The sequence below is a fragment of the Anabrus simplex genome, chromosome 1 (assembly GCF_040414725.1).
Source record: "Anabrus simplex isolate iqAnaSimp1 chromosome 1, ASM4041472v1, whole genome shotgun sequence".
NCBI lineage: Eukaryota > Metazoa > Arthropoda > Insecta > Orthoptera > Tettigoniidae > Anabrus > Anabrus simplex.
The window spans coordinates 892,570,074-892,596,500 of NC_090265.1; the positions used below are offsets into that span (position 1 = coordinate 892,570,074).

Here is a 26,427-nt window from a genome sequence, read left to right on the forward strand (position 1 = left end):
CAGTGACGTTTTTCCTATTATTCTTACTTTGTTGAAACAAAAATCCATCGAGACTCCTCCTTAATGGATTCTTAAACATGCTGATTGGCCAAAGTTCACATCACTGGCTGTCTTTAACGACGAGACCAGGCGGACCATAGACGGCGATGTAACTTACATAACACAAGTTATCCTTGCTGCTGCTGAGGAGTTCATTCCCTCCTCCTCAGGGACTCCTCACCAAAAACTCGTTCCTTGGTAGAACGAAGAAATTGCAGCAGCTATCAAAGAACACCGTCACGCTCACAAATGCTGTTGTAGATAGCCTACTGTGGCCAAGTTGATAACATTTAAGAAACTCCATGCTAAGACACGAGTTCTTATTTGCCAAAGTAAGAAAACTTCGTGGGAGAGATATGTGTCGTCTATGACGTCACATACTCCATCATCTCAAGTGTGGACTAAACTTCCGACGTATTTTGGGTATCCAAGGATCATCTTCTGTACCAGAAAAATCCATTTCAGGCAGTATCATCACTGAACCACTCTCGATTACTAACTATCTGATGATATAGATATTGATTCCCATAGGGAAGAGCCCAACTTAGCACACTGGGGCGAAACGCTGACAACCAGGAATGAGTTAGCTGGAAAATTTATAATGTCCAGTAACGGACCATTTATATTAGTATGCTAACCTTCTAGCTAGCCATTTCATGGATGTGTCTGGCTCCGGGAATTACCATGGTGATTTCCTCGCTCTGAAGCGGGAGGCAGAACATCATCACCTTAATTTTGCCACTCAAGCTTCAGAGGACTATAATGTGCCCTTTACGGAGTGAGAAGCCTTGGCGCTTTGCAAAGACACGTTCCTAGGGCCAGCAATGCCCATAACCAGATGTTGAAACACCTTAGGTAGGATAGTCTATTATATCTTCTTCGAGTGTTCAACCAAATCTGGATAGAGGGCGAGTTTCCGTCTCGGTGGCGAGAGGGCATAGTCGTTCCTGTCCTCAAGCCTGACAAAAATTCTAAGTGTGCAGGAAGTTATAGACCTATTTGTCTCACTAACTGCTTGTGTAAGCTATTTGAGAGAATGGTAAATCGCCAACTTGTGTGGTGTCTGGAGACACGGACTTTTGTCCGAGTTTCCCTTACAGTTATGAATTTCATTGGTTCCGTATTGAAGTGGGATTACAATAAAATTAAATTCTTTCAAGGTCCACCTATTCAATACAATGACCTTTTATTGTGATTTAATCACATGTCAAATAGTCAAATGGTACTAGTTTCGGCATCTATGTGCCATCACCAGCCTTGAGTACAAATTAAAACAAGATATATATTCCTAAAACATCTAAAACACATTTTAACTCATTATAAAATAACATACAATTAATGTGGTGATACATGAAATACGATAAAATTATGATACAATTGGTGTGATATAAAATTCTTAAAATTCTTAAAATTCCGGCTGTTCATTACATAATTCAGTCTGTGTGCATCCGGGATAAGTGAATTTTTGCAGTTGTGTGCTGTCTATGTGAATGACATTTGTTCCTTTAGATATTAGGTGGTTCCAGGGAAGTTTACTTTGATCATATAAGATCGTGATGTAATTAGAGATGAATTCCCACTTCAATTTGAACCTTCAGCAGCATGTAAACGTGTTGTTACACAGACGGAGCCGGACGAAGCTTGTCCGAGTACCAATGTGGTTTTCGAGCCGCTCGCTCGACCAATGACCACCTGGTATGCCTGTAGAGTTCTATCCAGGATGCATTTCTCAACAAACAGCATTTGGTGGCTGTTTTCTTTGACTTAGAAAAGGCCTATGACACCACATGGTGATATGGTACCCTTTCAGTCCTGCATCAGTGGAGATTCTGAGGTAACTTACCGGTATTTATTGCGAACTTTTTGTCCTTCCGTCTATTCCGCGCCTGAGGTGGGAGGCCATATCCATAATACCACGTTCAAGAAAATGGAGTCCCACAGGGATCGGTTCTTAGTGTCACTCTGTTTGTGATTGCCATAAACGGTATTGTCGCTGCTTCAGGTTCAGCAGTAATACCATCACTATATGTGGACGATTTTGCTCTGCACTATAGCTAGTGTAATATGGCAGTCGCAGAGCGACAATTACAACAAGCTATTAGGAGAGTGGAACAGTGGACCTTAGAACATGGCTTTCAGTTATCCACCGCAAAGACCTCTGTTTTCCACTTTTGTCGGAAACACACTTTTCACCCGCATCCTGAGCTTTATTTAGGAAATGTTGCTCTTCCCGTAGTTGACACTTACCGATTTCTTGGGCTCCTTTTCAATAGCAAATTATCGTGGGAGTCACATGTGCGGCAGTTAAAAGTTAAAAGAAGCTGAATGTCTTGAAGTTTCTTAGCAGCACTCATTGGGGAGCTGACCGCACGGTGGTCCTGCGATTCTATAAGGCACATATTTTATCCAGGTTAGACTACAGCAGTGCAGCATATGGCACAGCAAGACCAAGTGTCCTTGCGAAACTGAACAGCATCCACCACAGCGTGGTTAGGTTGGCAACGGGAGCTTTTCGAACAAGCCCCATTACTAGCCTGCTCGCTGATTCTGGTGTGCCGCCTTTACACCTGAGGTACCAGCAAATGCTTCTGTTTTACGCTGCAAATTTGCGACAGATGCCACTTCACCGAAGTTATCCTTGCATATTCAACAATGGACACCGTCGGCTGTACGCTGCTTGTCCTCGAGCAATGTGGCCGGTTGGAATACTCTTGGATAGCAGTCACAGATTGTTTGATGTATCATTGGTTCCTTGCCTTGTCAGACAACCAAGTGGGGTACCTCCGTGGATAATACAACGCCCTGAAATAATCCTGGATCCGCACATTGGCCCGAAGGGAAACACGGACCCTTCGATTTATCGGAGGCTCTTCCTGTCCATTGTTGGCCGGTATCCAGGTTCATTAGTCATTTACACGGATGGTTCAAGAACAGACATGAAAGTGGGCTGTGCATTCACTGTCGACACTGATAGGTTTCTGTTTGCTCTCCCGGAAACGTGTAGTGTGTACACAGCAGAGCTCTATGCTATCTGTAAAGCTCTGCGGTACGCACTGTCCGGTGAGCACTGACACTTTCTTCCGTGTACCGACTCCTTGAGCTCGCTACAGTCTATTGATACCTGTTTCTCTTAGCACCCTCTGGTGCAGCAGATTCAAGACCTGCTGGCCGGGTGTTCGGATGCCGGCACCAGAATCAAGTTTATGTGGCTCCCAAGCCGCATGCGTGTAGAGGGAAATGAGTTAGCAGATAAGGCTGCCAAGGAGGCAGTTACACTGCCCCCATTGCCTTACAACGTTCCAGCAAGTGATATTCGCTCTCAGCTGAGACATTTGGTTATGTCCCATTGGGAGATGGAGTGGCAGGCCACTCCACTTCCAAATAAGCTGAGAGCGATAAAAGGTACAATGAAGGTATGGAGGACTTCCCTTCGTGTTTCCCAGAGGGAAGCAGTGGTATTATGTCATCTTCTGATCGGCCACGGTATACTAACGCACTCCCATTTATTGAAAGGAGAACCCCTTCTGTTGTGTAATTGCGGCGATCATCTTACCGTGGTACACATCCTTACGGAGTGCGTGAACCTGGTCGATCTGCACCATAGGCTAACACTCCCAAGTACAATCTCCTTCATCTTGCGAGATGACAAGCAGTCAGCAGACCTCGACATCCGTTTTGTGAGGGATAGTGGTCTTTTTTATCGCGTGTAATAATGTCCTTTGTCTTAGTGTATTTGTGTTAACTGTGCTTATATCCCTTTGACTCTATTTTAGTTCGTGTTTGCATATTTTGTGTTATTTTAGCTTCTGACATGAATTTTATATATATATACTTCCAGGCATTGCGTTATTACATTATCACCTCTATTTTCTATACTTTTATATTAGAAAAAAAGGCATTGCAAATTAGATCAACTGATTATTTTAATCTCATAATCATTTTTCATCACCATTTATTTTAAAATCTAATCGTGGATACATTTTAATATTTTAATTATCATCTCATATTGTCCATCTCGTACCATTAGGGACCGATGACCTTAAATAACAAGCATCATCATCATAAATATCAAAGAAAGTCGGAACTAGACTCACATAATTCTTACTATTTTATGCCAAATTTTGCAGATTTTAGAGAGATATATATATATTGCCTAAAAGACAACCTAACCTGCCGTAGGATTAGTGACTCATCAGCTGCAATATTCCATTCTGGTATGTACAAAATCTGGATAAATTTTGAATTCATTGTTGTTGAAATGCATAAAATTACTAATTGATTCAAATCCATGCATTGAAATAACAGACCCAAAAAATGGCATAGACAAAATAGAGTTTCTAGAAAAATAGCTTCGTAGCGTAGGTCTTTGTATTATACCCATAAGCATAAAAAGAGCAATTACATCGTATATCTCACCCTTCTTGACTGATTTCCTGTCCCGCATTCTGGAACGAAGTGGTAAGAAGAAGCCCTTAGATCAGATTCTTTGCTCAGCATATATATTTGTTTTAGGGGCCGATGACCTTCGATGTTAGGCCCCTTAAAACAACAAGCATCATCATCATCATCATCATATATTTGTTTCACAAACTATTAGTTCCACTAGCTCATCCTACCGGCTGAGTTAGCCATGCTGTTAGCGTCGCGCAGCTGTGAGCTTGCATCCGAGAGATAGTGGGTTTAAACCCCACTGTCGGCAGAGAGAGAGAGAGACGCTGCCACATGCCAAGGTCACTTTATTGTTACAGAACAAATATGAAACATAAATGAGGGGCGTTAATCACATGATAAAAACACAAATATTTTGTCACCATGCATAACAAATATGCACTTTGAGGCCACATTGTTCTTCGCAGTTTTCTTTACTTGTTTCAAGGCAATATTTTGCAGGCACTTCGAACTCGGGAGGTCTCTTCTTTGTATAATTGGTTGCGAACCACGATTATTTAATCATGTCCTTGAACCGTGGGAGAGAAAATTGAAAATGAATGAAGGACCGCATTTTCAGTATGCTGTTTCTCTGATAAACATCAAACTGAAAGTCTTCATAAGTCAGCGCAATGTCTGTTAAGCGGCAATACAAAGCCTTCCACTGCTGGAAGAAAACTTTTGCTAGGGCTGTATTTCCCCTGTAGTGCTGGGAGGAATCTGGAGAATTTATATGCTGTTGCCTGGAGGAATGTCTTCAAGACAGTTCTTATCACTATAAGTAATCCAGGAATCTAACAGTAGCAAACACTTCTGCAAATGGGAAGAAGGATTCTTTAAACCAATACTTTAATTCCCTTTTTCCCCTTTTTTCGTCTTCTTCTTGCAGATAAGTACGGGATACAAATTTCATAACTTTTCTACTTTTTATTCTGTAATTTTTCTTAAAATGACTCAACCAACTAGCACATGCGCTGAAATTAGTTTGCCCCATTGAAATCTCTCTTGAAATTTTCAAGGCGCACAGTTGCAGGTCTTCGTCGCATACATTCCGCTTCATTCTTCTCGCTTCTGTAAAGTGAGAAAATAATTTTGTATGCATCAATTTCTGTGGGGCTTATTGATGTAGATTCTAATTGGTTCTTCCACCTGTACAGATGTTGTAGTGACGTCACCTTACAACAACTTTTGCGAACAGTGGTTAATGAAAGCCACTTCTTACCCCCCTTATTTAACCATAAATTTACAGCTTTTCTCTTGTACGCAAGATCTACAGTTTGTTTCACTTTCTTTTATGGACTGAAGGCATAGCTTAAACTAATATATTTGGTAGGTGACTGCGGTGTCCTTTCACTGGATTGACAGGAATCAGACTCGGGGCTTAAAATCAGATCCATAACACCTCTTGTTCCTGGCAATGGTGTGCTGCCTTCTCTTTCAGATAATGCAGATGAGGTTGAGGTGTCGCTGCTTCCACTATCACTTTCACTGTCACTATTTCTCTCCAGACATGGCTCCAAGATGATGCCGACACCCATGGGATGACTTTCAATTAGTTCAATCACATGTCGACCCATCTCCCTTTCTTAAGTTATTTCATGAGAAAAGGAGAAACCTTTTTAACGGAAATGACGTAAAGCATACTCTAGAACATTAGCCAGATTCATGATTGCTCTTTCAAAAGAACGTGTGTCAACTGGCTAGCGCAGAAAGCTCAAGGTAACCCAGTTGCTTCAGCTGGTCACCAGGGCTGTCTACTTCGAGCTATATGCTAACGTGTGAAATTCTATTCGACATTTCCGTATTGATTTCAGGACCTTGCAGATTGAAATGGCAGCTGAATTTTTGTACATTGCTTTCTTATGGACCTGTCATCCTCTCTACCAAATTTCATTGTCAGTTTCAATATGACAGTACAGACAGTTCCCTTGTTAGAAGAGCAACCTGATATGGCACCAAATGAATTCACAAGGGTCAAGTGTTGACGAGACCATGCAGAATGTAAACACCACTAAAAGCTGAAACAGAAGGACTCAAAGACTTTTTTATTAATTGAAATGATGTAGGGTACACTGAAGTTCAATTTATACTGTATGTACTGCATCTATTGTTAAATTTACATGCATCCTTCGATTATGATGTTGTAGGTCTAAAGTTTATGAAATATGCAATAAAATGTATTAGTTATGTTGCTAACAAATTTTCCAGATTATATATGTTTTCACAATTTATGAATCATGTTTTTTTGTTCCGTATTGACTTTATACATATGTCACACAAATATTATTTGAAAGGCAACAATTCAGGTTCCACCTTATTCAGTTCATTTGCAACATATTGTACTGAATAAGATAGAACCTCGGTTGTTTCCTTTTAAGGAATATTTGTATGATATCCATGTTTTTTGTCATCTGGATCAGATTCGGTCCTGTCTGAGCCATATAAATGAGGTTCTGCTGTATTTAAAACCTTTTAGAACTCATATACTGTTTGCTTTCATTAGCCAGTCCCTTTTACTATATGAATCTGGTATTCTTTTTCCTATCTAATAATATATTTCAAACTTCTTATTTTAGGGACGGTAATAAATTGGTCATACAAGCAATGGGAAGAGAAAATTGCTGCAAACTTTGAGAGATGTTTCTATATACATGCAGCTCCAGTACCTGGAGAACAGAATGTCGAGTTGATCCATCGACGAGGTATTTACAAGGATTCTTATCACGCTAGCCAGCCTTGGACTGATTTCCAATTACGGTGTAACGTCCCCATCAGCATGGCTGTTGTAAGTAACTGATACACAATCATAGTTTCTGTTTAAAAATTCTCCTGTGTAGAGCTTTGTAATGAAATCTCATATCTCCTCCATGTACTTTTTTGTGATAGAGATTAGGGTGACCAGATTTTCAAAAAAAAAAAAAAAAAAGAGGGACTTTTTCAAGATTTTCTTGACTAAAAGAAGGGACAAAATGGGACACATGTGATTAAAATTCAGCCGTGCAGCAAGGGACACGCAGCAGTGAGCTTGCATTCGGGAGACATTGGGTTCGAACTCCGCTGTCGGCAGCCTTGAAGGTGTTTTCCATGGTTCCCCATTTTCACGCCAAGCAAATGCTGGGGCTGTACCTTAATTACGGCCATAGCTGCTTCCTTCTAACTCCTAACCCATTCCTGTCCCATCGTCTCTGTAACGCGTATCTGTTGATATAAAGCCAATTGTAAAGAAATAAAAAATGACATATCTAAATAAGGTATTTCATACTTGAAACACAGAACTCAGATGTATTATGGACTTTTGACATATTTTTAAGGTATTAGCAGTGTTTCAGAAATTATTCCTTCCAAAATATCTCACTCAAGTGTATTACGAACAAATACCATTGATATATTTGCCTTATAACATGAGAACTTGCAGAAATACAGTGGACTTGATCATAGAACTGAGAATTGCACTACCATTTATGATTGCCATTATTCACATACTTTTCTGAAGAAACTACTACTACTACTACTACTACTACTACTACTACTACTACTACTACTGCTGCTGCTGCTGCTGCTACTACTACTACTACTACTACGTCAGTGCATTTATGGCACTTCTCCACCTTTCTCTCTCCTTCCACCGTTCCTTTTTCTGTCATTTTGTCCCATTCGAGGTTTCTTCTTCTTGCAATCCTTTTTACCGAATTCATCCACTTTGTTCTAGGTCTCCTTCTCGCTCTCTTTCCCTCAAACTTCATCTCCATCATTTGTTTTGGTATTTTTTCCTCCTCCATCTTCTTTACATGTCCAAACCATCCTATCAGTTCTCTCATTTAGGTTTTCCATTCTGACCTCCTTTCTCACATCTTCAATCTGTCTTTCCTATCATACTTCTTAGGTATTTAATTTCTCTGGCTAGAATTCTACTCTCCTCCCTACTTGTGGTTGTCCAGATCTCAGCCGCAGAGGTCGATATGGGTGCATAATACATTTTGTACTTAAACTTCCTTGGTACTTCCTTACTCCAGACAAGGTATGAATTGCCCTGTTGCACCCTCTTGCTAATCTCCATGTCCTGCCTTGTATTCTGCATTAATTCACTCCCTAGGTATTTGAAACTGTCAACAATTTCAAGGCTTTGGCCACCAATTTCTAAACGCCTTTCTCTTGATATCACCATGGTCTTGCTTTTCTCTGCGCTGATTTTCATACCATACTTTTCAATTTTCTTGTTCAGTGTGTCATGTTGTTCATGTGCTTCTTTGCTGTTTGTTCCCCAGACTACAACATTTTCTGCAAACAGTAATAACTTCATCTCCCTATTCTCATATGTTTCCTTTGTCTCCTTTACAATTTTGTCTATAATCATTAGAAACAAAAGAGTGACAGCACACTCACCTGTCTTAGTCGAGTTTCATTTCTAAACCATTCCATCTTTCCAACCGGAGTCTGTACACCACTGACACAATTGTTGTACATTTCTACATTTTGTGTACCCAGTCTCTTTTTGACCATGGTTTCCCAAATCTTCTTCCTGGGAACACTGTCGTATGCCTTTGATCTGTGAATGTCATGACCAGGTCCTTTCCATATTTCCAATTCTTTTCCATTAATTGCCTCATTCTGAAGATTGGGTCCTGTTACAAAATCTTTATCTGACTCCATATTTTATTTTAATTCACACTTTATTTTCCCTCATTCAAACTCTATTGTTGTTCACCTTCAACAATTTTAGCAAAGCAAGAACAACAACGTTATTACTTCATGACAGTTTCTTACCCCTAAGAGCTCTGAACTAACAGTCCACAGAGATAACTAATTCAAAGAGTTCAAGATTTGTAAAAACAAAGAAGTATTTATAACAGGTCCACTGTAGATCTTCCACTTCTAAAGCCATACTGTTCCCCTTGCATCTCTTCTACCTTTATTCTCATTCTCCTCTCTAATATTCTTTCCAGTATTTTTGCCACTTATGATAAGAGTGTGATTCCTCGTATAGTTTTCACACACTTTTTTGTCCCCCTTCTTAAAGATTGGTATTATTCCCTTTACCCAGTCTTCTGGCACACATTTCTCTTTCCATATGCACTTCAACAATTTGTACACCCATTTTGGTCCAAGTCCAGCAGCCTTTTATCATTTCCACACTCATTTAATTCATCCCTGATGCCTTCCCCATTTTCATTTTATGGACTGCTAATTCCACCTCTAACATTGTCAGCAGTTTATCAAAATACTCCTTCCAACTTCTCTTTATTTCTTTTGGTTGTGTTATCAACTCTCCACCTTCCTCTTTTATCAGCTTTGTATAAACTATTTCTTCCTTATTACTTTGTATAATTCCATACAGCATTCTTTTTCTGCCAGCTCCATCTGTTTCTATCTTTTGTGAAAATTCTTCCCAACTTTTCTTCTCTTACCAATTTCTTACATTTCCTCCTGTTATCAAGGTACTTTCGAAGGACTCTAAAAGTTTTTGATCTTTCAAAGACACATTTTTACCATTTGTTGTTAGGACAACTACAGCTGTGCTACCACACGTTGCAGCATCAAGTTTCAACTTGTTGAAGAGAGAGAGCGTTTGGAATACTGTAGAAACTCAATTACCCGGAGCTCAGTTATCCAGACGTGAAGAGCCTTTCATTTTTTATCACTTCCTTTCACCCTCCCCCCTTAAGTGAATTTTCCAAAAACAAAAAAATTTCTTATTTCTTTATTTATAAGGGAGCTTGCAAATACCAGTTATCATGACTGTAACATCTTCCGTTTTTGAGATATTTGTACACTCATAAAAATAATTCAACTCCTTTTTTCACCCCCCCCCCCTTCTCCCAAGTTAATTTTCCCCCCCCAAAATATGCGTCCTGTAACATCTTCAGTTTTTGAGATATAAGTATCCTCATAAAAAAAATCTACTTCTTTACTTCTTTCCACTCCTCTCCCCACATAAGTGTACTTTCCGTAATCAAAAGATACGTGTTTCTTTATTTTTAACGGAGATTCCAAATACCAATTTTAACGTCTGTAACAATTTACATTTCTGAGATATGCTGTAGATGTTAGTATATTTTAAATTAACCACCTTTGTCATTGCTGTTCACCCCCACTAATTGGATTTTCCAAAAATAAAAAAAATATGTGTTTCTTTGTTTTTAAACAATATTCCAAATACCAATTTTCATGTATGTAACATCTTCAGTTTTTGAGATATAAGTAACCTCATGAAAGGTATTCAACCCCTTTTTCACCTCCTCCCCCTCCCGCTCTTAACAGGATTTTCTGAAAACAAAAAATAAGTATTTCTTTATTTTTAAATGAGATTCTAAATACTAATTTTTATGTCTGTAACTTTTAAGTTTTTAAGATTTAGATATGCTCATTTAAACAGTTCACCCCCTTTTCACTCCCTTAGTGACGGAATATCCAAAAATCCTCCCTTAGTGAGCACTTATGCTCTAATATAAATGTATCCCCAAAATTTCATTTCGTTATGTCCAGTCAGTCATTCAGTCAGTCTGGATATGTTATTTTATATATGTTATAAGGAACAAGGTGAAGGTTCTCTCAAAGGTTTCAGAGTACTAGTCGAATATATGTGATAAGTAGTTAACTATTTTTTGTATACAGCTGTGATATTTAAAATAAAATTCTTTTTCGTCCCATATATGGTGTGGTGATTAATTTCTAAATCTTTTCATACTACATTTTGTATAGGCTCCAGAAATGTTCGATCCTGTTCATGCATGGAATGCTTTGAAGAAAATGGAAGAAATCTTACTTGGGCCTCTAGGTATGAAGACTCTGGACCCGGCTGACTGGAACTACAATGGTGATTATAACAATTCTGATGACTCAGATAATCCCAAATTGGCACATGGATTCAACTACCACCAAGGACCGGTAATTTATTTTCATTCATACATTTTATTTACTTATACTTTGTAATTTTACCCATGTACTTGTTCATCTTGTGACATACAGTATATGGTTGCTAAAAAAAAAAAAAAAAAAAAAAATGAGCACATGGTATTGGTATATTTCCTGCATTTAAAATTTTATCAGACACAATTGTAATTTTTAGATTGATGCTTTTACAGCCTGTAATTATAGACATGATAATAAGCTTTTGGGCTTTTGCCTTATCAGAACATAAGGTGAAATTCTTTACATTTCCCAGAGAACTTCGCTCGGCGTCTTCTGAAGAAAATCTTGTCTGTTCACAAGCAAGACTTCTCTAATAAATATTATATATTATTATAACAATTCTGATGCCTCAGATAATCCCAAATTGGCACATGGATGCACCTACCACCAAGGACCGGTAATTTATTTTCATTTATACATTTTACTGTATTTACTTATACTTCGTAATTTTATCCATTTACTAACTCATTATTATTATTATTATTATTATTATTATTATTATTATTATTATTATTATTATTATTATTATTATTATTATTATTATTATTATTATTATTATCAGCAGCGTCGTCATTCTTCTTCTTCTTCTTCTTCTTCTTCTTCTTCTTCTTCTTCTTCTTCTTCTTCTTCTTCTTCTTCTTCTTCTTCTTCTTCTTCTTCTATGACCACATAGGATCACTTTAGTCAGTCTGTTGTTCAGGTCTCTTTGAAGGGATTGTTCGGGTTTTGCAGTCCTCCCAGTACTTCTTTTGATACTCCGATCTTCGTGCCCTTTCCTCAGTTGAAAATATGCGTGTTGTTGGTTTGTTTTGTGTAAGGGTAAAGCGGAGGTTTGTATTGTTGAGTTTTGTATTCAATTTTATCTTATTTGTGGTGTCTTCTGTTGTAAGGCCTATTTCCTTCAGATCCTCTCTTACTTCTCTGATCCATTTACATCCTGTTGTGGTATTTTATTATTATTATTATTATACCATAATATTTGAGAAGTTTTGCTTGTGAACAGACGAGATTTTCTTCCGAAGATGCAGAGAAACATTCTCTGCAAAATGTAAATAAATTCATCTTGTTCTCTGACATGGCAAAAAACTCAAAAGATTGTTATCATGTCTAAAATTATAATTATTATCAAAATATAATTCACCTCCCATGTAGATACAAACCTTGTGGATGTCTACAAAAAACATATCTATAGGTTCAGTTGTTTGAGTAAAGTGTATCTGCAAGGAACTTATACAATACCACGTACTCATTTTTTTTTTTAGCACTGTACTGTTGGAAGATGAGAAGAGTGCAAGGGTGAGGAATGTGGCTGCAAGCACCAACTTCCTGTTCTCTAGACCACTAGACTCTTGTCTGCTACTCAAAAATATTGACTTACACTTTGCAGAGTTCAGTGTCTCATCTCATTAGGCATGTGAACACACAGATTGTCATACCCAGCAGAAGTCCGTTATAGCAAGAATTCATAACGGAAAAAAATTTACTTGCGATAGCGGATTGTCGTTATATCAGATTTTTCGTAAAAGTCGGGAAAAGTTCATACACAATAAAACTGGTATGAAACAGCAATCTGTTTGTTCAAAACTTGCATTTTTGTGGATGATGTCCACACTGTGGCTTATTTGTTTGTTATTTTTCAAAATCTGATACTATGTAAAAGTGTGTTTAATTTCATTCTGAAAAAGTGGTAATATCATTTCAGAGGTTTCTGTCGCAAAGTTTCAGTTTTATTCTTCAAACAGCGTCACCTAACCTAACCTTATATGTATCATGAAAGCATACTTCAAGCGCATGTAGAGAAATGATAACCTTCTCACTATAAATTTACTTGGGAATAGCCTTTCCAAAATTTAACCAGATGCGAGGAAATATAAGCTAACCTCTGAAATCAATGATGCGGTCTGCCATATCTTGAGGTGTATCCCATACTTTTTCATTTCAGTATATAGGATTAAAAATGAAGCAATCGTTTACTTAACCTTTATTTCTAATGAGTTGACAACTGCTATCAACCACGTATTTACATATTTATTATGAATACATCTTCTCCTCTTTAATTTCTAACTTTCTTTACAGAACAGCAGTTCACGGTATTAATAATTTTCTCCGATATCGCTTTTGAATGTTAACAAGAGAGTTCGCAAGTGCACATAGCAAGAAAACGACACCGAAAGTTGCATTTTGTGGCAAATACTTCAGTTTTTTTGTTCAAACAGCGTTACCTAACCTAACAATATATGTACCATGAAAACGTATATCAAGCACCAGTAGAAAAGTGATTACCTTCTCACTATAAATTTACATGGGAATAGCCTTACCAAAATTTAACCACACACAAAAAAATATAATCGAACCTCTGCAATATCTTGAGGTGTATCGCATTCTTACCTAATTTCAGTATTAAAATTATGTGATAGTTTACTTTAGCCTTTATTTCTCACGATTGAATAACTGCTATCAACCATGTAATTTCACATTTATTACGAAAACATGTTCTCTTTTATTTCGATTTTGCTTTATGGAACAGCAGTCGACGTGTATTACTGATTGACTCCAACATCGTCTTTGAATGTCAACCAGAGAGCTCGCAAGTGCACATAGCGAGAAATTTATATCGTACTGAAGATTGAATTTTGTGGCAAATGTTTCAGTTTTCTTATTCAAACAGCGTCACCTAACAACCGTACTATATGATGAAAACGTACTTCAAGTGCTAGTAGAGAAATGATAACCTTTTCGCTATAAATTTAACCAGACGTGAAAAAATATAAACTAACCTCTGGAGTCGGTGATGCACTCTGCCATATCTTGAGGTATATCCCATTCTTACTTAATAGCTTTATTTAGCATTAAAATTAAGGGATAGTTTATTCAGCCTTTATTTATAATGAGTAACTTCCACCAGACAAGTTATTTATGCATTTATTGTGAAAACATGTTCTCCTCTTTTATTTTAAATTTTCTTTACACAACAGCAGTCGACGAGTATTACTAATTGACTTGGACATCGCTTTCGAATGTCGACGAGAGAGCTCGCTAGTGGACATAGTGAGGAAACAATACCGAAGATGTTCAATTGAATGCAACATAATTGCTGGGGTGCATATACGGAAGTCGAGTCATAAGTCATGGCGACTATTTGTTTCTCGCGAACAGGAGACAACACGGAAAATCTAAGATGTGCATTTGGAAACGTACGATATGTACTTGCGTATATTGCCAGTAGATGGTGTATGTAAACAGCAGTGTGGGTCTAAGCATGCCCCCAAGTTCAGTGTGTGAGTGAGAGCGTCACAAAATGGAAGTCAAAAAGCAGGAGCAACGATCGTATATTAAAATAGCAGTTCTCACAGTAATACACCCAACAGACAAATAATTATTGAGAAAATGAACATACAATTATAAATGAGCACATAAATGAACTGCAGATTAACTTATACTTGAGATACAAAGCAAAAGATGTGTAAGGGAAACAATTAAGCTCTTCGGTCACGAACAAACTTTGACATAGAGGTTCACATTAAAGTTAAATTTACGGAATGAAAGGAGGCAACCTCGAAAGAATCAAAAATTTAATTACACTATTCAAGAAAGAGTGTTACAGTTACTTACAATCACAACTAGAGTTAGAAAAGAAGGTCTGCCTCCGAAAACAACACGTTGCGGACTAGCATAATAGCTAAGTCACACAAATGCTCTATTTTGGAAAATGTAGAAAACTAGAGGAAACTCCAGCGCACAAGATGAAATTCTACATAACTACTGAAGTTACTTTAAGTGGAAATAGTCCGAAACACAAGAATGCATTTAAATAACATAAGGCAATAACACAGCGCTTACCTACCCTTTGCATAAACACTTCAGTTCTTTAAATGTTTTTGTTTGCCCAAAATGATGACAAAACACAATTTACATAACATTACATAAGGACTTCTGTTGCTTCGCTGATTTCTGTTCACTGCTGTTGAACAACGGCCACACATATATCGACATGTCTGTTGTTTCTGTTGCTGCGGTTGACCAGGAGGGGCCAGGCCTAGAATTTGTCAATGCAAAAGTTGAACTAAAACTTACTGTACCTCTCTGCGGAAAACAGCTGTTTTAAAATGTTCCACATGTGTTGTGAAATGAACGATCTACTGGAATCAGATTAAATGGGACATATGACTGCATATTTTTCATATAAATTGCTCCATTATTTTACAAATTGTCAACAGTATTAGTATTACCTCCACCAAGGAATTAGTTATGAGCCATAAAAAACACTTTACTTTTATCATTCTTTAGTAATAATAATGGCGTGTGGCCTCCGGAGAGACCTATGATGAATTCTAATGATGAAGACGGCACACACACCCAGCCCCCGAGCCATCGGAATTAACCAATGAAGGTTAAAATCGAACCTGGGACCCTCAGGACCACGTTAACCATTTAGCCGTGGAGCCGGACATCATTCTTTAGTGTCAGATAATGAGAAAACTTGCTCAATAAACACCACAATTGTGTTGGTGCCTTTCCAGATTGCATATAGCAGATAAAATATTTTGCTATTTTTTTCTTTTCATTGTACCTATGCAAACATTATATTTTAAAACAAACCATGAAATAAAAATGCTTTCAGGTGGGAAAAGGCTAAGTAATTAATGAGAGGTAAACTCTGGAGTGAAGTGCTGAAAGAGGATGCAAACATTGTTGATAAACATGCAGTGGTGGAAGAGAAGGCCCAGAAGTAGAAAATACATTAAGTAGGGTGAAGTTAGTAGGTTGCTAACAGAACCAGATGGAAATACAGCAAGTATACAATCAAAACTTAGCATTTTAAATTTCCTTCTGTTTTTCTTCTTTCTTTGATATTTTTCTCTCTGGAAAGCACTGTCTTCTTTACATATTGTCTTTGGCTTTACGTCAGTATATTTTGATGTACCTCCAGTCATTTTTCTTTTTATATTTATACCATGTGACTTTTCTTTCTTGTTTCGATGAGGAGTGGCTGTGAGCACAAATTGGCACACTGGGATGAAACGCTGGCAACCAAGACCGAGTTGGCTGGAAAATTTATAATTTCCTATAACAGACCAATTATATTGGAATGTTTTACTTTTTTGTTTCAACCAGGAGTGGCTGTGGCCAGTAGGCTTCTTTTTACGAGCACGTCTGCACTTTGCTCGCGAAGTTGGTGGAGAGGCAGAACTACGTCGCACAGCAGCACACACTAGGTCTCTACTGGCACGCCACTTCACTGCTTTGCAGAGCTCCCCCTGGCGAGGCCTGCCTGAGCTCACTAATAAAGATGGTACCTACTGCCCAGGCAGCTGTCGGGTGCAGGCTTGGAGCATGGGATGTATACTAGAGGTGAGTTTAGCACAATTTTCTATAGACACTTTGTTTACTCATATATTATATACCGTATTTCACGGCATAATCGTCGCACTTTTTATACCAAAATTTTCGAAAAATATTGTAGGGTGCGACCATTATACGATGAATATTTAATACCAGTATTTGTATTACTCAAAAAATGTATTTATAACTAAACTGTATTTGATACGAATTTAAGATGCACGTAATACTCGCGTTTATAATCAAAATAATTAAAATAGTCTAAAACAAAATTCATAATTTTTCGCAACAATTCGGCGAACGTTTTTCCAACCTGAAAATAAAACTGAACGTATTAAGTTAATTTGTCATTAATTTGAGTATTAAAGTTAAAATATTACACTTGCAAAAAATTATCGCTTTGTTGTGAAATGCGGACTTACCGGTACGCAATTTATTCCAAATCTTCGGTGTCGCTATCGCAGGTTTCGCTATCTGATGCGCCGTCCTCGCCTCTGTTAATACCAGTATCAGATTCTTCGTCTCCCTGCCACACTGCGTCATCTTCGGAACCGTCTAGTGCATTCGAAATCCCAGTCCTTTTGAAGCTCTTGGAGACTAGTTCAGGTGGTATAAGATCCCAACTCTTCTTCACCCACGAGCATAACAAGTCCAAGGGTGGACGCCTGATATTTCCGGCGAGGGTCAATTGCTGATCGCCGCTCATCATCCACTCGTTGTAAAATCAACGTAAGTGGTCTTTAAAGGGTTTATTAACACATACGTCTAGTGGCTGCAAAGCAGATGTTAGGCCACCAGGAATGACTATCTGTCGTGTCTTATTTGTAGTGAGAATTTGCTTCACTTCGTTCACGAGGTGACCTCGGAAACTATCTAAAACAAGCAGAGCTGGTTGTTTTAGTAGTGCACCAGGTCTTCTATTCCACACAGTTTTAACCCAGTCCAGCATGAGTTCTACGTTCATCCAACCCTTTGGTTGCACTCGTACATGAATTCCACGGGGAAACTGTATATTCTTAGGCATCGTTTTCCTCTTGAAAATGATGTAAGGCGGCAACTTTCTCCCGTCAGCTGTAATGATTAGCATTGCCGTGCATCACAACTTCTCACTACCGCTGGTTTTCATTAATACACTCCGTGATCCTTTTAGCGCAATAGTGCTGTTGCGAGGCATATCAAAAAAGATTGGAGTCTGATCGGCATTACCGATTTGAGAAAGCAAGTACGAAGTTTCCTTGTGCAAACGTATGACAAATCGGTGAAAATTTACAATCTTGTCCGTGTAATCAGCAGGCAACTTTTGGCTTAGTGTTGTTCTCCTTCGCACTGACAGATTGTGTCGTCGCATGAACCCCTTAATCCACCCACGAGTCGCCTTAAACTGAGTTACCAGTATGTTGTGTTTGCGCGCTATCTCCTGTGCCTTAATTTGTAACATTTCATATGATACACTGCAGCCATTGTTACGTATTTCACTGACGTACCTAAACACTTCTTCGTCAATTATAGGAAACTTCCCTGTTTTAGGACCTCTAAACGCGTGTCTAGAAGGGTTTGTGCTTTTTGGCTTGTTTTTTACTTTCCGCCAGTCACGCACCAACATTTCACTCACAGAAAATTTTCTTTCTGCAGCTCTGTTCCCGTACTGTTCAGCGAAGGCAATTACGCTTAGCTTGAAGCCCGCAGAATAGTTTCTATATTTACCCATAATCGCTTATAAATGCTTCACACGTTAATGTTTTGCGATATAAATGACTTTCCGTAATTGTTCACTATTAAAAGAAATTATTTCTGCAAACACCCAAAACACAAATTAAAAACTTAAATTCTCACGCACACATGTCTACAGTAATCACGTAAATCTGAAACAAATAAATGCATCTGTGATCTATCCATTCCAGAGCAGCCAATACTGTTAGGCAGCAAGGAAGCATGCAACAATTTATCAGTTTAGCTCGTTGGTTGCGACACACTACTGTGCTTGCGCAAAGCTCGCAAACCGGAGCTCTAGCTAGCGCGGTGTATATCTACTGTATAGTTGACTGTATTCCGAGACGTCAGTAACAAACATTCATTTTTTTCACTTTCTTTTAAACATACGGTAATTAGGTTAATATTTCTTCCCAGTTATTGATGATTTTACATTACATTACTGACGAGTTTATAAAATAAAACTTTAATAGCATTGGATAATAATTATCTTGACTGCTTGGATAAAAGTTTTCATCCCATGCCCGGACACTTATGACGTAGTAGTAAGATAAGAGTCTAGCGATGACAACTGAGACATCGTAAATAATTCGGCTGAATAATTCCATGGAAATCTGCGTTACGGTATCGTCTTGGAATTCACTTCGTGCGCAATAACACAGGAGCCGGCCCCATGGTGTAGGGGTAGCGTGCTTGCCTCTTACACGGAGGCCTCGGGTTCAATTCACGGCCGGGTCAGGGAATTTTACCTGTATCTGAGGGCTGGTTCGAGGTCCATTCAACCTACCTAGCCGGTATTTCCTAGCGACGTTGCCGATAAGCGATAACTTACAGCCTTACGTATTTCAAATGGGAACTCATAATATGTAGGTAGTGAATAAATAGTACACTGTCTCGCGACCACGTTGTCAAACTGCCGATAGCCTACCGGTAAGCATAGTATGTAGGTGGTGAATAAATAGTACACTGTCTCGCGACCACGTTGTCAAACTGCCGATAGTCTACCGGTAAGCCATGCGTCGTACATATACCGGTATTATTTATTTATACGTTGTGCAACATGTCGCAAACGTGACTGTGTTGCCAAATTGCCCATAAACCATACACGTATTTAAATTGCGCATTCATGTGCAACTTACGTTGCAGTTCCATTTACCTTTTAACCAGATTAGTGAACAAAATTTGGACGTGCGACGATTATGTAATTAAAGGTTTAAAGTCCGATTTTTGTATTGAAAATCAAGGATGCGACGATTACGCGGTGGCGACGATTATGCCGTGAAATACGGTAGATCTTAATTTAGAATTACTTTTTAGGAAAAGAAAGAGAATAGAAATAATGAATGAATTGCTGTGAAGTTACAAAGTTCTTATACATACATAAAAACTTCTTATATGTGTATAGGAATTGGATAGAAGGCAGCAAATTACCAAGTAAGCACCTGTTGATTAAAAAAAAAAAAAAAAAAAAAAAAAAACACACACACACACACACACACACACACACACACACACACACACACACACACACACACACACACACACACACACACACACACACACACACACACACACACACACACACACACACACACACACACACACACACACACACACACACACACACACACACACACACACACACACACACACACACACACACACACACACACACACACACACACACACACACACACACACACACACACACACACACACACACACACACACACACACACACACACACACACACACACACACACACACACACACACACACACACACACACACACACACACACACACACACACACACACACACACACACACACACGGAAGATACGGATCAAAAATTTTCATCCACACCCTCCTCAGTGAAGGATAGAATAAGAAGGAGAGCCAGACTAACAAAGTGTCCCCTAAGTTGCCTGAGAAGTTCTGATTCTCTTCATTTCTGTTTCTTCCTTTCATGCCCTAACTTCCTAAATATCCATTTTTCTGACTATCTAGCCAGCCTCTCTGCCTCAGGTCTTTTGAGTGAGTGCATGCATGTGGAGGTTTCATCCTCCCCAATCACAAATTTTGGGTCAAGGCAAGGGGATGCATGGCTACTCGAAGAGTAGTTGCTAGTGGCCCACTTCCAGATACCAGGCAACCTATGGAGTGTAAAGTCTTGCCTTGTCTTGTCGAGGTTTGATCGTATGTTTCCCTAGCTGTGGAGAGCGTAGTCTGGTCACTTTAGTTTTCATTCAACTGAGGCTGCAGCCTTCATATGGCATATTTTAAGAGTTAGTACGAAAAAGAAACTGTTATAATTGCCTTGTGTTGTCAAACTTAAAATGAATACAAGATTTATTGCTCCACCTTCTCAATACTTAAAATCATTTAACGTTTATCAGAGCATTACAATATGATAGTGTCAGGTACTAGTTTCGGTCCATTTTTTTGGACCATCATCAGCCTAGCCGAAATTACAAGCAAAAGACATAAACTAAATTAATATGGATGAACAAGAGGATGGATGGTAGTGGAATGACATACAAGTAAAAACCTTATACATAAGTTACAATAAATATAACCAAAATATGTTAAAATTAACAGATGAATAAAATAATTGTGATGTCGCTTAAAATTTCTTGATGCGAAAGTCTTAGGTTGACGGTTGAACTCGTGTTGCACATTTAAATTCAAGTGAAGTCTTAATTTTCTGGAAAGTTCTGAGAGCAAGTTCCACGATGGCGCAGAGGGAATTGTCCAATATGACCAATATAGACTTGAAGAATTGAGAAAGCTGGACTTGTTCTATGTAGCATAAACAAATGCTGTGTTTAAAGGAAGTCTCAATTCAGTCGGAACCCAAAGAACCTGAAGAACAAAATTAGAATTAACTCGAAAAATCTGATTGAGAAAGTACTAAGGGCAGACCGGTAGGAGTTTCAATATCAGATACTCTGAGCATTTTAACGCAGCTAAATGCCACAAATTTTCAGCCATCGGCCAACATATGGTCGATTATAACCATAGTTTCACGAACATTGAAACAGACGTGGACATACTCGAAATAGTTAAAAAGGGACTTCTACTCAACATAATTGAGAGCTTTTACATACATTTGGATCAATATTTCAATGCCAACTACAATCTTAACGAAACTACCGAGAAACCCAATATTTTATTTGATCTTTTCATTTCCTATTATAGGAAAAACAAATCAACTGTTCATAAACCTTTCTTTAAATCAATTAAGGGTCCCCTTCCATCTCAAATTCCATTAACTTCCCTCTCTCCTAACCCGTCCTGAACCATTTCCCCTTCCCTCCCTCCCGTCTCCTTCCACACTTACGTCATCCTTCCCCTCCGCATCCCTTCTCCTCTCTAGCTGATCTATGCTGCATGACGCTCACTCTGTCTGTTGCACTCCTTCCAGCAGCTCGTTCCAAACAAGCGCAAGGTGAGTACTCGTTATCACACACGCACGCACACACACGCGCACGCACACACACACTTATTCTAATTTTGTTCTTCAGGTTCTTTGGGTTCCGACTGAATTGAGACTTCCTTTAAACACAGCATTTGTTTATGCTACATAGAACAAGTCCAGCTTTCTCAATTCTTCAAGTCTATATTGGTCATATTGGACAATTCCCTCTGCGCCATCGTGGAACTTGCTCTCAGAACTTTCCAGAAAATTAAGACTTCACTTGAATTTAAATGTGCAACACGAGTTCAACCGTCAACCTAAGACTTTCGCATCAAGAAATTTTAAGCGACATCACAATTATTTTATTCATCTGTTAATTTTAACATATTTTGGTTATATTTATTGTAACTTATGTATAAGGTTTTTACTTGTATGTCATTCCACTACCATCCATCCTCTTGTTCATCCATATTAATTTAGTTTATGTCTTTTGCTTGTAATTTCGGCTAGGCTGATGATGGTCCAAAAAATGGACCGAAACTAGTACCTTACACTATCATATTGTAATGTTTTGATAAACGTTGAATGATTTTAAGTATTGAGAAGGTGGAGTAATAAATCTTGTATTCATTTTAAGTTAAGTCTTAACTCAATACGGAACCCAACCATGAAGTTTGTGTGTCTGTTAGGTCATCAGCCCAGAGGCTGGTTGGATCCTCAAATAGCACCACCAAAGGCTATGCAGTTATAGGGAAACCGCAAAAACCAACGGCAGAGCCCAAATGAGGCATACTAGGCAAGATGAGGAGTGAGGTAGTTTGCCATTGTTTTCCTCACTGGGCCAGAATGTGCCATTGCAGCACGACTGACCCTATGAGCAACACCTTTCATAACACTCGGACACTATTTGTGCTCCGAGTGTCATTACTCAGCACCACCCATACCACAGCAGCTTCCATATTGTCACAGCCATGGATGAGACTGGGACTTCAGTGGAAGCTACACTTTGCTCTGGCCTGTGCCAAGAGATGGATACAAAAGTCCTGCATCCATCAAGGAATGGCAATATTACTTTAAATTGTGTTGTCAAGTCGAGAAACATGTGTGGAATGTCTGCTTCATTTTCTGGTTGCATCTAGGGTCATTGGACAGAGTATTCTGTCACAAAGTCCTTTCTTGATAACTAATGCAGTAGAAAGCATTGTTGGTAGTGAAGTTTATGAGATGCACAAATTGCGTGATAGAGTCGGAGGCTATTGTAAGCCGCAATATTCGAACCAGTGCCTGTTAAGATTGATAAGCGTAAGTCCCTGAACTCCATTAAGGGAGTCATCTTGCACAGGGATTTAATCAAAACCTCAGATGAAGACCTCAATAAAGAGCTTTGCCCTTTGGGGTGTTTCCAACGTTTGGCAGTTCAAGAGAAATGTTGGTGCAAACTCTCTTATCCAGAGGTACAGAGGAAGTTAAAAACCATGGCTCCTCCAGATTTCTGTGTCTCCTTCACTGAGAAGGCTGCAAAAGTCTGCATAACACTGGACAGCTTTGTACCTTCCGCACCTCATGTCTGTAAACAAGTAATTCCTTCAACTAGCCACCAAGTAGATATCGGCAGCATAAGCCAAGAACAAAAGAAGGTACCCGTACCTTTGAAGACTTCGAAGAGTTATGTAATTGCCAACGTTGTCCGTGAAGGCCTCTTCGAGACACGTTCAGCTGGGAAGTCCTCCCCAGCCAGGCAGAGGGGCAAAGACTAGCCGCAACTAGGGCTGGAAAATCTTCTTCCAGCCCTCCTACCAAAACTCAGAACAAGAAGGATGAGAAGGCGAATCCTCAATGCTTCCATAAGGAGAAGAAGCCTTCTCCAACCTGATAGGTGGTCGCATCGTCCCCCAAAAAGACACAAACTATCTGCCGGCTCTCCTCCAAAGAAGGCGGAAACAGTAGGCAAGAATGAGAGGCCCTGATGCCCTCTTATTCAATCCCTTTCTGAGAATCCCAGTTCTCCCAGAAAGAAGACACCATTCCAAAAGTGAGAGTTCACCATCTACAGAGTGCACGGTCACCAAGTCACCCTCTATTGAGGAGATAATGGAGACTAAGCCATTCATTGTCATAGTTGGTGATGACAACAATGGAGGCTGAAAGGTGATCTAATTTCGTTGTGCTACTCATCCACACAATGGCACTAACTACTATAGCTATACTTGTCACCTAGCTTAGTTACATCAGTTGATATCTGTCTCTGCAGCAAATATAGTCTGTCTACAGGAATTTCTTGTGTGACCTGGATGCAACATGACTAAGGGAGGATATTGTTTTTATTCCAAAGACCAAGTAACTGTGGATGGCAGGGCGACTGTAGGGTGTTCGTACCGTAGTCTATTCCAACATCTTTAGTGAAGAAGTGCCACTACTCACTCAGCTGTACGCAGTTGCGGTTCGCACTCCGTTGCTAGTGATGACAACAGTGTGCAACGTGTACTTTCCACTGGACTGTGATCTTCATGTGCGTGAACTCCAAGATTTGATCGCTCAGTTATTTCCTCCTTTCCTTCTGCTGGGAGATGTGAACACCTGTAACACCCTCTGAGATTCTCCATCTTCCTGCACTAGGGGGAGGATTCTTAGCAATTGATCCACCAGTTCGATCTTTGTGTGCTCAACACAGGGAACCTACTTGTTTCAGTAGCTCACATGGCACATTCTCCCACCTGGATGTCACCTTGTGCAGCCATGCGCTAGTTTCCCTGTTACGGTGGCAAGTACACGATGACCTCTATGATAGTGACCACTTCTCGATACTTCTTATGTTCTTGAACATAAGTACCAAAGTGCCAAAGTGTTTGGTTATTTCAGCGAGAAAATTGACCAGAATGTTAAGAATGCAGAGTTATAGCCAATGGGGTGCTTGGGTCTGTTGACAACCATGTTTGTTCCATTACAGCTGGAATTTCAGCTGCTGCAGAGGAAATAATACCTTCCTCCTCCGGTGCCCTTCGCCGGAAACAGGTGCCATGGTGGACCGATGAAATTGCAGCAGCCATACATGATCACCGACAGGCTTTTAAGCATTATCATCAGAATCATACAGTGGCCAATCATATTGCGTTTAAGCGCCTCTGCACCCTCAGTCCCTGGAGCTCCATTAGTGGAGATATAATTACGATTCCTTCAGTCATTGCCAACCACATCGTGTCACATTTCGCAGAGATACGGCCCCACAAATCTAACTGTTAAGCGCACGGCAGAGGCATACCTTCTTTCCTTTGTCTCTAGTGCTTCGTATTCCTGTAAGGTGGCTTTCACAGAGTAGGAATTGCTGAGTGCACTCGCACTTTGCAGATAACTCCTGGCCCAGAAAAAATTCACAATTTAATGCTCAGACATTTGATTGACTGATGTCTCAGTGATATCCTCCCCATATTCAACAGTATATCGAGTGAGGGAGAGTTTCCATCTCATTGGCATGAGAGAACTGTAATATCAATTCCCAAACCAGGTCGAATGCTTCGGGATAGTTATAGGCCAAAATGCCTTTTAAATGGCCTCTGTAAGATATTTGAAAGGATAGTGAACCAGCGATTTGTGTGGGCCTTGGAAGAAATAAGTCTCTTGACTAACTACCAGTGTTGTTTTAGCCTTCATCGGTATGCCACCAGTCATCCAGTCGGACTGAAGAGCACCATTCAGAAGGCCGTTCCCTGGAAGGAACAATTAGTCACCATGTTTTTTTAACCTGGAAAAGGCTTAAAACACTACCTGGCAGTATGGGTTTTTCTCCACCCTACAGCAGTGGGGTTTTCGGGGAAATTTATCTTTATTGAGAACATTTCCCTCCGGCTCTTTCAAGTTAGGGTAGGGAATGCTTTCTCTCACTATTACATCCATGAAAATGGAATACCACAGGAACCTGTATCGAGTATCACACTGTTCACAATTTCCATCAACCATTTAACGCCACTTTTGAAACTACACCCTTTGGCCTGTTCAAATTCGCTATTCAACATTTGTTTCGTGCCAGTAAATTATCACTTTAAATGGAATGAAGTAGTGTTTAATATGGTAAACTAATGTGACTGCACTCCTATAATAATATTCTTAGGCATATAAAACTTAGAAGCTGAAGTTTATGTACAAACTATTTACACAAAGTACATCACCCGAAATTCATCACTCACTTAAATTAGAATTTAAAAGTAAAATCTGCGACACTCACTTTCCTGTGAGTCGGTTCCCTCACTCAGTTATAGTCTGTCCTGCTTTTGAAAAAAATTCTCTCTCAAGGCATTGAAGTAGCGACTACACACAAACCCTTCAATGCCAGTTTGTGAAGAGAAGGGCACACATGTTGTCTTTCTAACCACCAAACAAATGGATTTCCTTTCAGAGGAAACAATGACTCTTGAAAGAATTTATCCACTTGAATTATCATAGCTGATTTTGGGTGTGGACTCCAAACTTTAGCTGTGAAGGCACCACACACAGTGGACTCCTTTTCAGAGAGGGCAATAGGAGAAACATCATCTGAGCTGACAGGAAGTTGGTGGCTTTCATAGAAGCAGATAAGTCCTTGTTTGC

The 26,427-nt window shown here is 39.2% G+C and overlaps 1 protein-coding gene across 1 annotated transcript in view; it reads left to right on the top strand.

Moving 5' to 3' along the window:
* The window catches only part of LOC136857709 (glycogen debranching enzyme), a 272,096-nt gene that overhangs the window by 213,749 nt on the left and 31,920 nt on the right, over positions 1-26,427 (top strand). The window contains exons 20-22 of the mRNA XM_067136580.2: positions 7,044-7,252; positions 11,167-11,352; positions 16,492-16,728. Coding sequence (XP_066992681.2) covers positions 7,044-7,252; positions 11,167-11,352; positions 16,492-16,728 — 632 coding nt within the window. The remainder of the gene's footprint in view (positions 1-7,043; positions 7,253-11,166; positions 11,353-16,491; positions 16,729-26,427) is intronic.